The sequence below is a fragment of the Trachymyrmex cornetzi genome, unplaced genomic scaffold, assembly GCF_001594075.2.
Source record: "Trachymyrmex cornetzi isolate Tcor2-1 unplaced genomic scaffold, Tcor1.1 scaffold335, whole genome shotgun sequence".
Lineage (NCBI taxonomy): Eukaryota > Metazoa > Arthropoda > Insecta > Hymenoptera > Formicidae > Trachymyrmex > Trachymyrmex cornetzi.
This window is the reverse complement of record NW_017298058.1, coordinates 211,282-222,851: the sequence shown is the minus strand read 5'-3', so window position 1 is coordinate 222,851 and position 11,570 is coordinate 211,282. Positions and strand designations below refer to the sequence as shown.

At 30.7% G+C, this 11,570-nt stretch overlaps 1 protein-coding gene across 1 annotated transcript in view; it reads left to right on the top strand.

Moving 5' to 3' along the window:
- qless (decaprenyl diphosphate synthase subunit 1 qless) overlaps positions 1 to 11,570 on the top strand; it is a 57,428-nt gene that overhangs the window by 36,219 nt on the left and 9,639 nt on the right. Inside the window, exons 2-3 of the mRNA XM_018510417.1 lie at positions 7,011 to 7,163; positions 10,638 to 10,771. Coding sequence (XP_018365919.1) covers positions 7,011 to 7,163; positions 10,638 to 10,771 — 287 coding nt within the window. The remainder of the gene's footprint in view (positions 1 to 7,010; positions 7,164 to 10,637; positions 10,772 to 11,570) is intronic.

The window sequence follows — 11,570 nt, the reverse complement described above, 5'->3', positions numbered from 1 at the left end:
CTTACAGTAAATAAATACTTGTTCAGTAAAAAGAATGATTGTTAAATCAAATTAACATTTCTTGTATCAAATAAATATATCTTTATATTTAATAAATATTTAGTTGGCAGTTTTCAACTAAATATTTATTAAAATTGACTACATTTTTTTTCAGTGTAATAAACGAGAATGGATTAAAATGGATTGAAATTTTTAATCCATCCGGATGCGTTTTAAATGGGGAAAAAGATATTTATATTTAATTGGATTTAATTGCACTGAGAAGAAAATACCCTATACTTCAATAAATATTCATTTGACTAGTGCTAACTAAATATTTACTTACAATAAATAAATATTTATTTAATAAAAAAAAAAGATCGTTAAATCAGATTAATGTTTTTATATCAAATAAATATATCTTTGTATAGGAATATTTACACAGTAAAAAAGAAAATGTTAATTTTAACATTTTTTACATGTCTCAGGAGATCCACTCTAAATTTTAAGTTAAAGTAACTCATTCGTCTTGTGTTATTTATTAACGAACTAGTAATGTTAAATAATTGACACAATACTTTACATTTATATTTGTTATTTTGACTTTAAGGATGATTTAATATCTAACATATAAAATAAGTAGAGTACATAGAAGAGTAGTTGCAGTAATTCGTAAGAAAATGTTAATAAAACATTTTTGTTCGTATATATAATGTGAATGAAAAAATTTTTAGATATGTTAAATTAACTTTGAGATATATAGATTAATTGAAACAATTGTGTTAAAAATACTCAAAATAATATTCCATTTTTAATTGACATACGCAATTGTTAAGTTAGAAAGGTGACATGAATCTAACATATCAAAATGTTACAAAGATAATAACGTATTAGTTGTATGATTATTTTACATTGAAGTAATAATCAAAATGTGGTAACACAAGAAAAGTTCTACATATGGACGCACGATTTTTTATTGTGTAGATGGCACTATTCAAATAAATGATTTATTAAAATTCAATAATTTTTTTCAGTGATTAAAAAACTGCATTTCCCTTATCCAGAATTTTGAATTGGACAATATTCACGATCCACGTTAAAAACTGATCTTATTTTAGAGACATAGAAAATGTGCTTCATGCAATTTTGATAAATGAATAAAAAGGCGTTAGGCATTAAAATGGATTCATCAAATGGATTTTTCAGAAGTACGCACTCGTGAACGTTGAAATAAATCTTTTTGAATTCATTTTAATCGATTTTTATTTACTGGGATATTACTGTCGCTTGTTTAGGCGACCGAATCGAATAGCTCAATGGAATTCTGGTAGCCGTAATAAGATGAAACGTCGGTTAACAAAGTTTTGCAAAAGATCTATCATTTGACGCTACTTTTTCTTCGTTATGCGCAAGTTAGCTCCGTTCAGCCGTTAATTGCAGGTGCGACTCGAAGCGTTGCGACAGAGGCGCGCTCAGAGGAGGCATGCGATTTCGTAATATAGGTTTCTTACCTCTTTAGATCATCGTTGTAATGTGATCCGTTAGGCCTCTTCTCTTCCATATTTCGATAATTGCAACAAAATATTTTTATCTCTTAAATTAATTATTTATAACTTAATTGAATAAAATAACGCTTGAATTAAAATTCGATGAGATATCGATGATATTCTAGAAAGTAGATATGCTGAAACTATATCTGATAATCTGATTATCAATACGGAAATCACTTTTTAATTGATGTCGAAGGAGATATGTTACACTTAACTGAGAGAAAAGTATATCGTATTTTGTGACTATAATTGCATGGTAAAATAATTATGGTTAAGAGCATTATTTTTATAATTATTATTGCTAATGTTATAGTAACAATAACCTTATATGAATAGTCACATTTTATGGTATAATTTACTCTATACAAATATGATTTATGTGTAAGATAACCATGCAATTAGTTGAATGAATACATATTATGGTCGTTATAATCATAACTCAGTGTTCAGGTTACTATAATTCATATGGTCAAATCAATTATAAATTTATGGTTGTCCCAAAAAATGACTATAAATTATAGTTAAATTATGGTTATTTCAACCATTTTTTTCTTTCAGTGTTCTCTCCACATTTTATTTTATTGATTTTTTATATTAAATTAATTAAATAATTTATATCTTTTTTAATATTCTCCATTAAAATCCGTTAATATAATAAAATATTCCGTTTAAATTAATTTTAGGATTATTGTCATATTGTTATTTCAAATTTAATGACTATTGAATGATGATTGGTATATTTGCAATTCCTTTTTCCTGTAATGTGCTAAAAGTTTCTTCGTGAATTATTCGAGAATAAGAAGCTTCGACATTTTTAATTTCAAGGGGAGCCCTGTCGTGATAAATATATAGGTGAAAAAATCTATAAAAGGAACATTATTGTGGTGTGGTTTTCTCGGACAAGCTATATCTTTTTATGGACCGTCAACGACGGACGTAAACGGATCTTCGTCACGCTTATGATTTACCGGTGAGAGCATAGAAGTAGGATTTAGGAGCGTCTCGGTATGCTAGTTATGGCCTAGTGACACTCTCCATTTTGGAGTTATGCTAACTGTTACGTGATTTCACGTGACAGACAGCTTTCATAATCGCCTAATAGTGATCCAGCCATCGACGGGGCTACAGACATGCATCTTCATCGACATGTTAATGCAAAGTCAATGCGATTCTACATGGCGTACATGGCAAGTCAAATGTTGCATGTGCTGAAGGTATTATCGGTCGTACGATAATTAAAATACTGTTGTGGATCACACGCTCATGAATGAACACCCCTGCTATTGATGACGACATCGCGGTAACGCCTATAGACGATGGACCGCTTTCACATCCAGCATCGTCATACCGTTACCCCAATTTCCCCGGTTATCGTTTTTTGTTGGTGTACGCTTATACGTGAAGATTATATTCCGAAAATATGCGTTGAAAATCATATAATGAATAATGAGTGTTTGCTTCACTTACATTGTATTTGGTCCATGAACAATTTTCGCAATGAAATGTCGTGTTTATTAGGCATTATTAGCGTAACTGCGTAAATAGAAAACACGCCGTGCGTGAACCAACAATTGTAATGACCAGTTAAAGTAGTTCTAGGCTAAAGGAACATTTAGCGCATTCACGCTGGTTGCACACGTGTTTTTTTTCTTGCAAATTCGTGATTTCCTTCGGCGTTAGCCTTGAGTCGAGTACACTCACGAGAGACCAGTAAAAGTCAGATGTAGTGAACTTGCTTATTGCCACTACGGCCAGTTATTCAGGAATGTAATGAGCGGGAGATATATACAACGTGCACGGGCACATGGAAATCCATGCGTCAGACACGCATGGACACACATTAAATACGAATATTGCTCAATGTTGCATATCCTCCTGACGAACATAGTGGCGGCTATAACGTTTTAAATAAAAGGTGAGACATCGATATGACATCCAGGTCAAGGGATTGTCTTGAAATATTAAATCTTCGTTATATAACATCGATATATTTATGTTATTAAAATTTATATATATATATATATATAAATAAATTATGTAAAATTACGAGTAGATTTTATGCGTATCTTTCTGTGTATATTTTATAATACGGCAACATTACTGGAAAGAGTGTGAGTCTGGGACTTGTTTAACTTAATATCATATGTCATCTAAAAATCGTCTCGGCATAAACGAAAGGATTAAATTTCCAGTCTAATTACTGATATTGAATATTAATCGTTTATAATCGCAATGTATTTATATTTTTTACATCATTAAATTCATAATGTCAATAAATTATTATACCCAATTTGAGTTAATTTTAAGTATTTTTATAAGTCGCCACTACTGCTATCCAATATATTGTTAATCCTTATCGTACAATTTGGTGCCTTATCCATACCATCAAGGATCACTTCAAATCTCTTCGTTTTTTCGCCTTTTCAAAATAATTTAAAAAATCTCTAAAAATTTTCACCAACATACTTTCAACTTTTTAGAATAAATATTGACTCTTTATTTTGGAAAATAATAAAATGTAGTATAATTTATAATTACCGAAAGACTCAAAGAAACTTGCACGAACAGAAATCGCTCGATCACTAGTTACCCATATTAGTACGGTAAGAGTTAATTTAAATAAAACAATGGCGTTAAATAATTTAACTCAAGAAACTGTATTAAATGTGACTTAAAAATTTAGTATTTATTATTTACTAATGCATACGTTATATGCATATGTATATGGACGATGTACACTTTAAAATTAACCATAGAAATGGATTGATTTATATTTTTATACCTAAAATTAAAAATAACAAAATGTTACTTAACTCAAGGGATTGGAAATTGCTATTACTCATTGATACCTAACAATACATGTAATAATGTTAACGGACAAGAGAAAGAGATATAGATAGTTTAGATAAATCTCAGTGTTATTTATTGAGTGCTCTAACTTCCCTTTCAAATGCTGAAATAATTACAGTTATAACAAACAAAAGGTGAGTGTCAATAGAGAATTCAGGTGTAGAGATATATACAGGATACGAACATATTTAAAAAAATTTTAAACAAAAATAATAAAATAACATAGAAATAATAACAAACAAAAATAATAAGATACATGGAAAATTAAATAAGAAATACAAGATAAGACTAATTGTAAACTAATTGAAGCAAATAATGTCCTGGAACACGTTTTCTAAGAACAAACATAAAGAAAAATGAACAAAGAATAGCAGAATACAACAAATGTGATAAAAATTAAAAAATATAACAAAAATGATAAAAATTAAAAAACAATAAAGAATACAACAAAATAAAAATAAGAGAGAAAGAGAAAGATATTATAGGCAGCATTCTAAGTGCAAGTGCCATAAAAAAATTGCTTTCCAGGGTCAAATAAATTACCACAATTGTGCACGCAAACGGGTTAACGACACGCTGACATTGTTTTTGCGGGATTGAAAGGCTGCAATAAAAAAGAAGTATTTACGAATGTTATTGCAATACGCCGCTAACGCAGAAAATCAAGTGTAACGTAGTTCAACTAATTATTTTCAGGTTTTTGTAGGCCAAATTCATGATGTTGCCGGTCACCGGCAATCAGTTTATTACGGCATACATGCACATTGCATATTTCTGCACGGTTAGTGAGTGTTATTATTTGCCTGTAACGGCCTCGATTAGTTTGCCGACAAATTAAATGTTACACGGCGCGAGATTTGTCTATGCGTAAGACCACAAATATTCTATCCGCAAAACTACATTTTTTATTATGTAGTTTTATCATTATCTTCGAATATGACAAAATTATATGTTAATTTGAAATTCAAATTTCAGATTAATTCTGGTATGCCAAAAGTTTAAATCTATGTATAATATACGTACGTAATTAAAGATGAATTTTATTAATTAACTACTCTATTACTCATTTATAAAAAGCGTTTGATATTTTAATTTAGTGCGTAGCCTATTTTTACACGAGCCTATTTTTCTATATCTATGTATAATATTTAATATAAATATATTTAGTATAAATTTATGTATATCTATTAAATATATGACAAAATAAAGTACATTATATTTTTGCGGCAGAATCTTTCACTGAGCATTATTAATGTTCATAATATTTATTTTGCATGCACATCCATAAATGCGATCGAATGTGATCGTATTACCATACTGAAAAGACAAGTTTTTGTAATAAATTAAATTAAATTTGAAATGTCGCAGTTACATAAAGATTTTCGGTATAGGATGACTATTTATAGTCACGTCGACACGCTGAATACTAAGAAATCGTGGAGCATTGATCGCGAGATTCGATGATGAAAGGGGACATCGTTGTGTACAGAGCGAAAGAATGCAGTCGTTCCCTCGAACGAGTCGCTGGAAAACAGCGAAGTGTTGGTAAGCACCTGCGTTCCACCGCTACGAAAACAGTTATATGCAAAAAAAAGTTCGGTCAATAATTCCTTATGCAAATTGGATCGCGTTCAAATTGCGTATTAGATTTCGCGACTATGCGAATAATGTGTAAATAAGTCTACTCGTTTTGAAAAATTTCGAAAATAGTCCTTAGAGTATATATAAAAATAGAGAAAATAAAGAAAATATTTATCTTCACACATTCAAAATTTCATCAGCATCAGGTGCTAATTGACAACTATGTCCTTTTATAATTGACAACAGATTTCTTTTGCCAAGATTGATTAGCAGTGTTTTCTTTGAGATGTGTTTATCATCTTATAAAACTCATCAGACAGCGAGAGCTTGGAATGTGAATGAATAATATTCATTATCAGCTTCTCGTGAAATACGTAAGAAAATCTTAATTAACGCGTTCTTTTCCGCGAGCATTTAAGAACTTGTGGCGGACGTGTTGCAAGAGTAGTAGTTGCTCGAATAGGGTCAGACCGGCGACAGTAGTAAATCATGCGTTGCGTCGGACATGTATCCGAGAGAAATATCTCTACTCGCCATTAACATGGTATATATTGCGCATTAAATAATTACTATGTGAAACATGACATTTATTACTGTCACATTTATCATGTTATCTTCTCAGTCGATTTATTTAATATGACATTTTTAAGGACGATTTGGAACAAATTCTTGTAAAAAGTTAGTGACTGGCTCACATCATAAATACTGGCATCAGCAATTTAATACTTTTAATTTTTCTAGGAATTTAATATTTTTTGCCGTCCCTCGTCGGTTTTTATTAGATAAAGATCTTAAATATATAATATTAATATAAACACACACACACACACATATATTTTTATTATTATATATATATATATATATATATAATGACTAAAAGGATTCATACGATACAAGGCGCTAAAATATTCGATGGTGGTCACGTTTAAAACTTAAAACAAAGTAAATATTTGTTCTGATTGCGCAGTTAATTCTGATGTCATAATAGATATAAGTTTATGGTCAATATTTGACGTAATACAGAACTTTCTTTTTTTCTTCCATTTACAGAACAAAACGAACTCCCGGGACAGCAGGATAGGTCTCGTGAGGGCAACGAGCACTATGCAAACGCAAATGCCTGGATCTTTACCTGATTACCAAATCGATCCTTATACACTTATAGAAGACGACCTTAAGGATATATTTTTCGATATACGATCGGTAAGACTTTATACTTCGATTTTATTAGAATGTAAGATTTACGCTTCCAGCTTCTTTCTTTCTCTTTAGAAACGTAAAAACTTGTAATAAATAAAATAGGATTAAGTTTCTTGATTTCTCAGCCACATTATCTGTAGTATTTGTCAATATATCTTGAAAAGTTAGTTGAATTATTTTAAAACTTGAAGATTTTCCGTAAAGGATCAAAATTTTCTCAAATTCTTATTAATATATTAGCAACTGTAATAGCTACGTGAAATCGATGAACAACATTGTTAGTCATGAAGCAATAAACGAATTAGTTACATAAAAGAAGCCGAAGGCTATTAATCCTCATTCCCATGAGGAGGCAATTGTCATTCACATGGATAGCCTCGAGAAACTTTCGGGAAGTAACAGCATACTGCCTTAACAGCTATTTATGTAATTGACTTCATCGATATTACGTACGCTAGATTATTGTGAAATTGTGCTAGCCAACCTAAGACGAGCCCAGTGATGCGGCAAAAAAAAGCATGTATCAAAAAGGAGTAATTAGAGTAGACTGCGTAATCAATTTGCTTTTATTTCGCATGATAGACTTGATATTTCTATCAAATCAGAGTAAAAGATATACACGTTATCGTTTTCCTATTTCTAATAATCTGTCTCTTTTAGAATTATTCCAAAACAATATTCTTACATCTTGTAAGGAAAGGATCCAAATATCCTCCTCCGATATGTTGTTTTGTAAATGAAAATAAGGGATATATATATTTTTTTTATTTGTATTCTATCGTACTTTTAAGGAATGCATTCCTTAGAAAGAAATCGATTTTTTTTTTGTATATCGTCGAAACCACAAAAGATAGAAAAAAAGTGTTTGAAATAAAGTTGAATAATTTGAGAAATATGCTTAATAATTATAATTTAAAAAATTTTAAATTTTTTAATTATTATTATAAAATACTTTTGAAATTATTCAATTTTTATTTCATTTTTTCTATCCTTTGTACTTTCGATGATATTCGCTTCGAAAGAATAGATCGATTTTTTTCTAACGGGTGTTTTACAAGTGCGATAGGATATATATAAAAAAAATACGTGTCTCTTACTTTTGCCTACAAAACAATATATTAAAAACTCACCGAAATTTGAGGAAAATACTTGGATCCTTTCCCTTGTTAATTGATTCAAATTAAATATAGGTATATACACATATATATATACATATATGTTTAATTTTTAATTTTGTATATTACTGTTTCACCAATTTTTTTGAAATTGATATACAAAATATTGCTTCTCACAATAATTTATCTAACCGTACACTAATATTTAGAAGTAAGATTGTTCCTTTAAAAATAAATATTATATTTTTTCAAATGTAAATAAAAGATAATGTGTGAGACTTCACCTTTGAATTTTGAGTTTTTTTTCTTTTGCCATTTAATATTTATTTTTGTTGTGATTCAGTTATAAAATTTTATTTAAATTTCAAATTCTATCAAATTCAATTCTTTGTATTTTTGAAATAAATTTTAAAGTTCTGTGTGTAACAGTGTATATACATCTTGCTGTTTCTATCTCAATCAGTAAATGACGCTTAAATTGACGCAGCTCGAGCATTTTTATTGCTTTAGTGACAAGAACAATCGTCAAGAAACGCGTTTATAAATATTGATGAAGAGCCATGCAATTTTCACGCGGCGGCGCCTCTGCTTAAGGTGCCTCGGCCCGTCAGCGAAAGTAGCTCGACTTCACGGTCTGCATATGGTCGAGAGAAGAACTTTTACTCACGATCAACGTTCGCGTACACAGAAAATAGTGTGAAATTTGCCCAATCTATAAAAACGATATTATTCTAGCTAGTTGTACAATTATCACAATATAACTGCAGGATCTCGTGATCTTAAACTGTTCGAAAAATCATTAACGAATTCTTAATTATCAAAATTGTCGGTATTTCAACAAGGAATGATATGATAAATTATCGGCATTAGCAGATGTTGGCGAAACAAAAGAAATTGTTTTCAACGAACCGTCGTAACTTCAACGTTGGTTCGTCACTTGATTCGAGGAAAGTTAGAGAAATCGACGCGATTTAGTATCGCGAGCACAGTAGCGATATTTTCGGTAGCGGGGTTCGACAGTATCGATCGACTTCCGGTCGCGTGAGCCGCGCGAAGAACGAATCTAATGCAAGCTCATCGAGAGACGTAACGGACGCATACATTCTTTTAAACTTTGGCCAAATTCCAGAAGGAACTTTCAACCGGAATCGCATGTGGAATCTAAAGCAGTTCTGTCTCTTTCGACGTTGTCCTCTTTCGTTATTGCATCGGAGACAGTTGTCTGACGAATATTTAATCCGCGATCACAGAACGAGTTCCGATACTGTCGAAAGGACGAGAGTAGCAAATTTCTCTTCTGATTACGCACTCCACCTGAATAGTTTTTTTTAGTTGTAACCGATCGATGAGAAGAGAGAAGGATTACGCTGTAAAGAACATAGTTTTTCTCCTTCCTTCTTTGATCGATTACAACTAAATTAATATTTAATAGTATTAGACTATAAAGAGAGGAACTAGCAAAAACATAATTTCCAGGTAATTAATGCAAACGTTATTTTAGAGAGTTGACTTGACGTATTGTCATAACAATAATCAGTTTATACACATGAAGATATAATAAAATAAATTATCATTAATATTATCAATAATTTAAAATATTGGGCTAATTAAGAGTCAACAACTTGCGTAATTTGTGCAGTAATATTGATACAAATTAGTTTATCATTTTAATCTTTATTCATACGTTTCGGCCTTACTTCCGGGCCATCTTCAGTGACAAACAGTATCAAATTTCAATCAATTATCCGAACTAGAGAGTGGTCGCTCCGTCCTTGTGTTCACTTGGATGAACAAGATTAGCAGATCTTGTGGACTTAGAATCACAAGGGTTCCATTCGAACAATGACAATCGATTATTGCAAATTATCCATAGTCAATATCTTGTAAAATGAATTGTATATCTATGTCTGTACATTACAACTTTAAACGTCTCATTCCTCAACGTACGCAGTCAAAGGCTGACGAAGTCAAGGGGAGGGAAAAAAAAAAGTTATATTATTCTCTAAAACTTTTAGGGTGAATCTCACTCTTAAAGATTGAAAATTGAGCCACTCTTTTTCAAGACTAGCTTTTAGAGTGAAATTCCATTCCAAAGAATTTAGAGAGTATGAATTATATAAATTTCATAAAATATCGTTTCTATATTTTTGTGAATTATTATGCTTAATAATAATTTTAAAACTTTTTTACAAATTATATAAGACGTGATATTTGTACATGCTCTGTACTTTAGCCTGTATATATGTATACAGATATACCGATATTTGCGCGGTCATCGATTTTAATTTTTATTCTACCGATATTCGAATCAACAACATCTTTCGTTAATATTTATTGTAAGATATATGTCTTATTGTTTCAGAAACTTATAAAAAACACCTCGCTAGAAGAGTTGCAACCTATAACCACATACTATTTCGATGGCCACGGGAAAGCGATACGACCCATGTTTACTATACTCATGGCACGAGCTATTAATTATCACAAGGGAAAAAAGTAAGTGGGGACGTGTTTCTACAAACATGTTTGAAATTTATTCGTAAAGAATCTTGCTAAACGACATTATAAATTGCACGTCTGGAACTGAAGTCTAGCAAAATGCAAAAAAAAACCGTAATTCTCTGCTTCTCTCGAATATTTAGAAGAGCGGTACATTTTTTTTTAAAGACAAATTAAGGAATTGAAAAAAGATGATATATTTGTACGATTAAAAATGAGAAAACAAAGTAGCGGTAAATATAAAACGGCTAATATACTTACCATACCTGTTCCTTTATTCTTACAATCAAGAATTGAATTTTTAATTGAGACTTTGAGGCAGTGTTAGAAAAAATTTGTTAGAAAATTTGTAATTAAGAAAATCGCGCGTGAGAGAGTTGATTCTTTTTATTAACGCTATACATACACGAATACACGAAGCACAGTAAATCTCCGTGTGTATGAAAACGTATGCTCACGGCGTTTAGAAAGCATTAAAACTGTCGACAAAGTGGTACGTTAGAGATATCTATGAAAGCGGTGGCCGCGTCTTGTACAAGCATTACTACGTACGAATGCATATGAATGGGGCGGCCACGTGAATGAGAAGCGCTTTGACACACGTCGTAACATGTTAAACTGTTTAGGCGTGATTTTATTGTAGATTTTATTATGATTTTTATAGCACACAAACACAATATCTATATTAAAATTTTCAAGCTTGAGATAATTTTTCCCATCTTTTAACTTGCTCAATTAAAAATTCATAATTTATTGAAGTCAAAATTATTAAACTAAAGATATATATATATATATA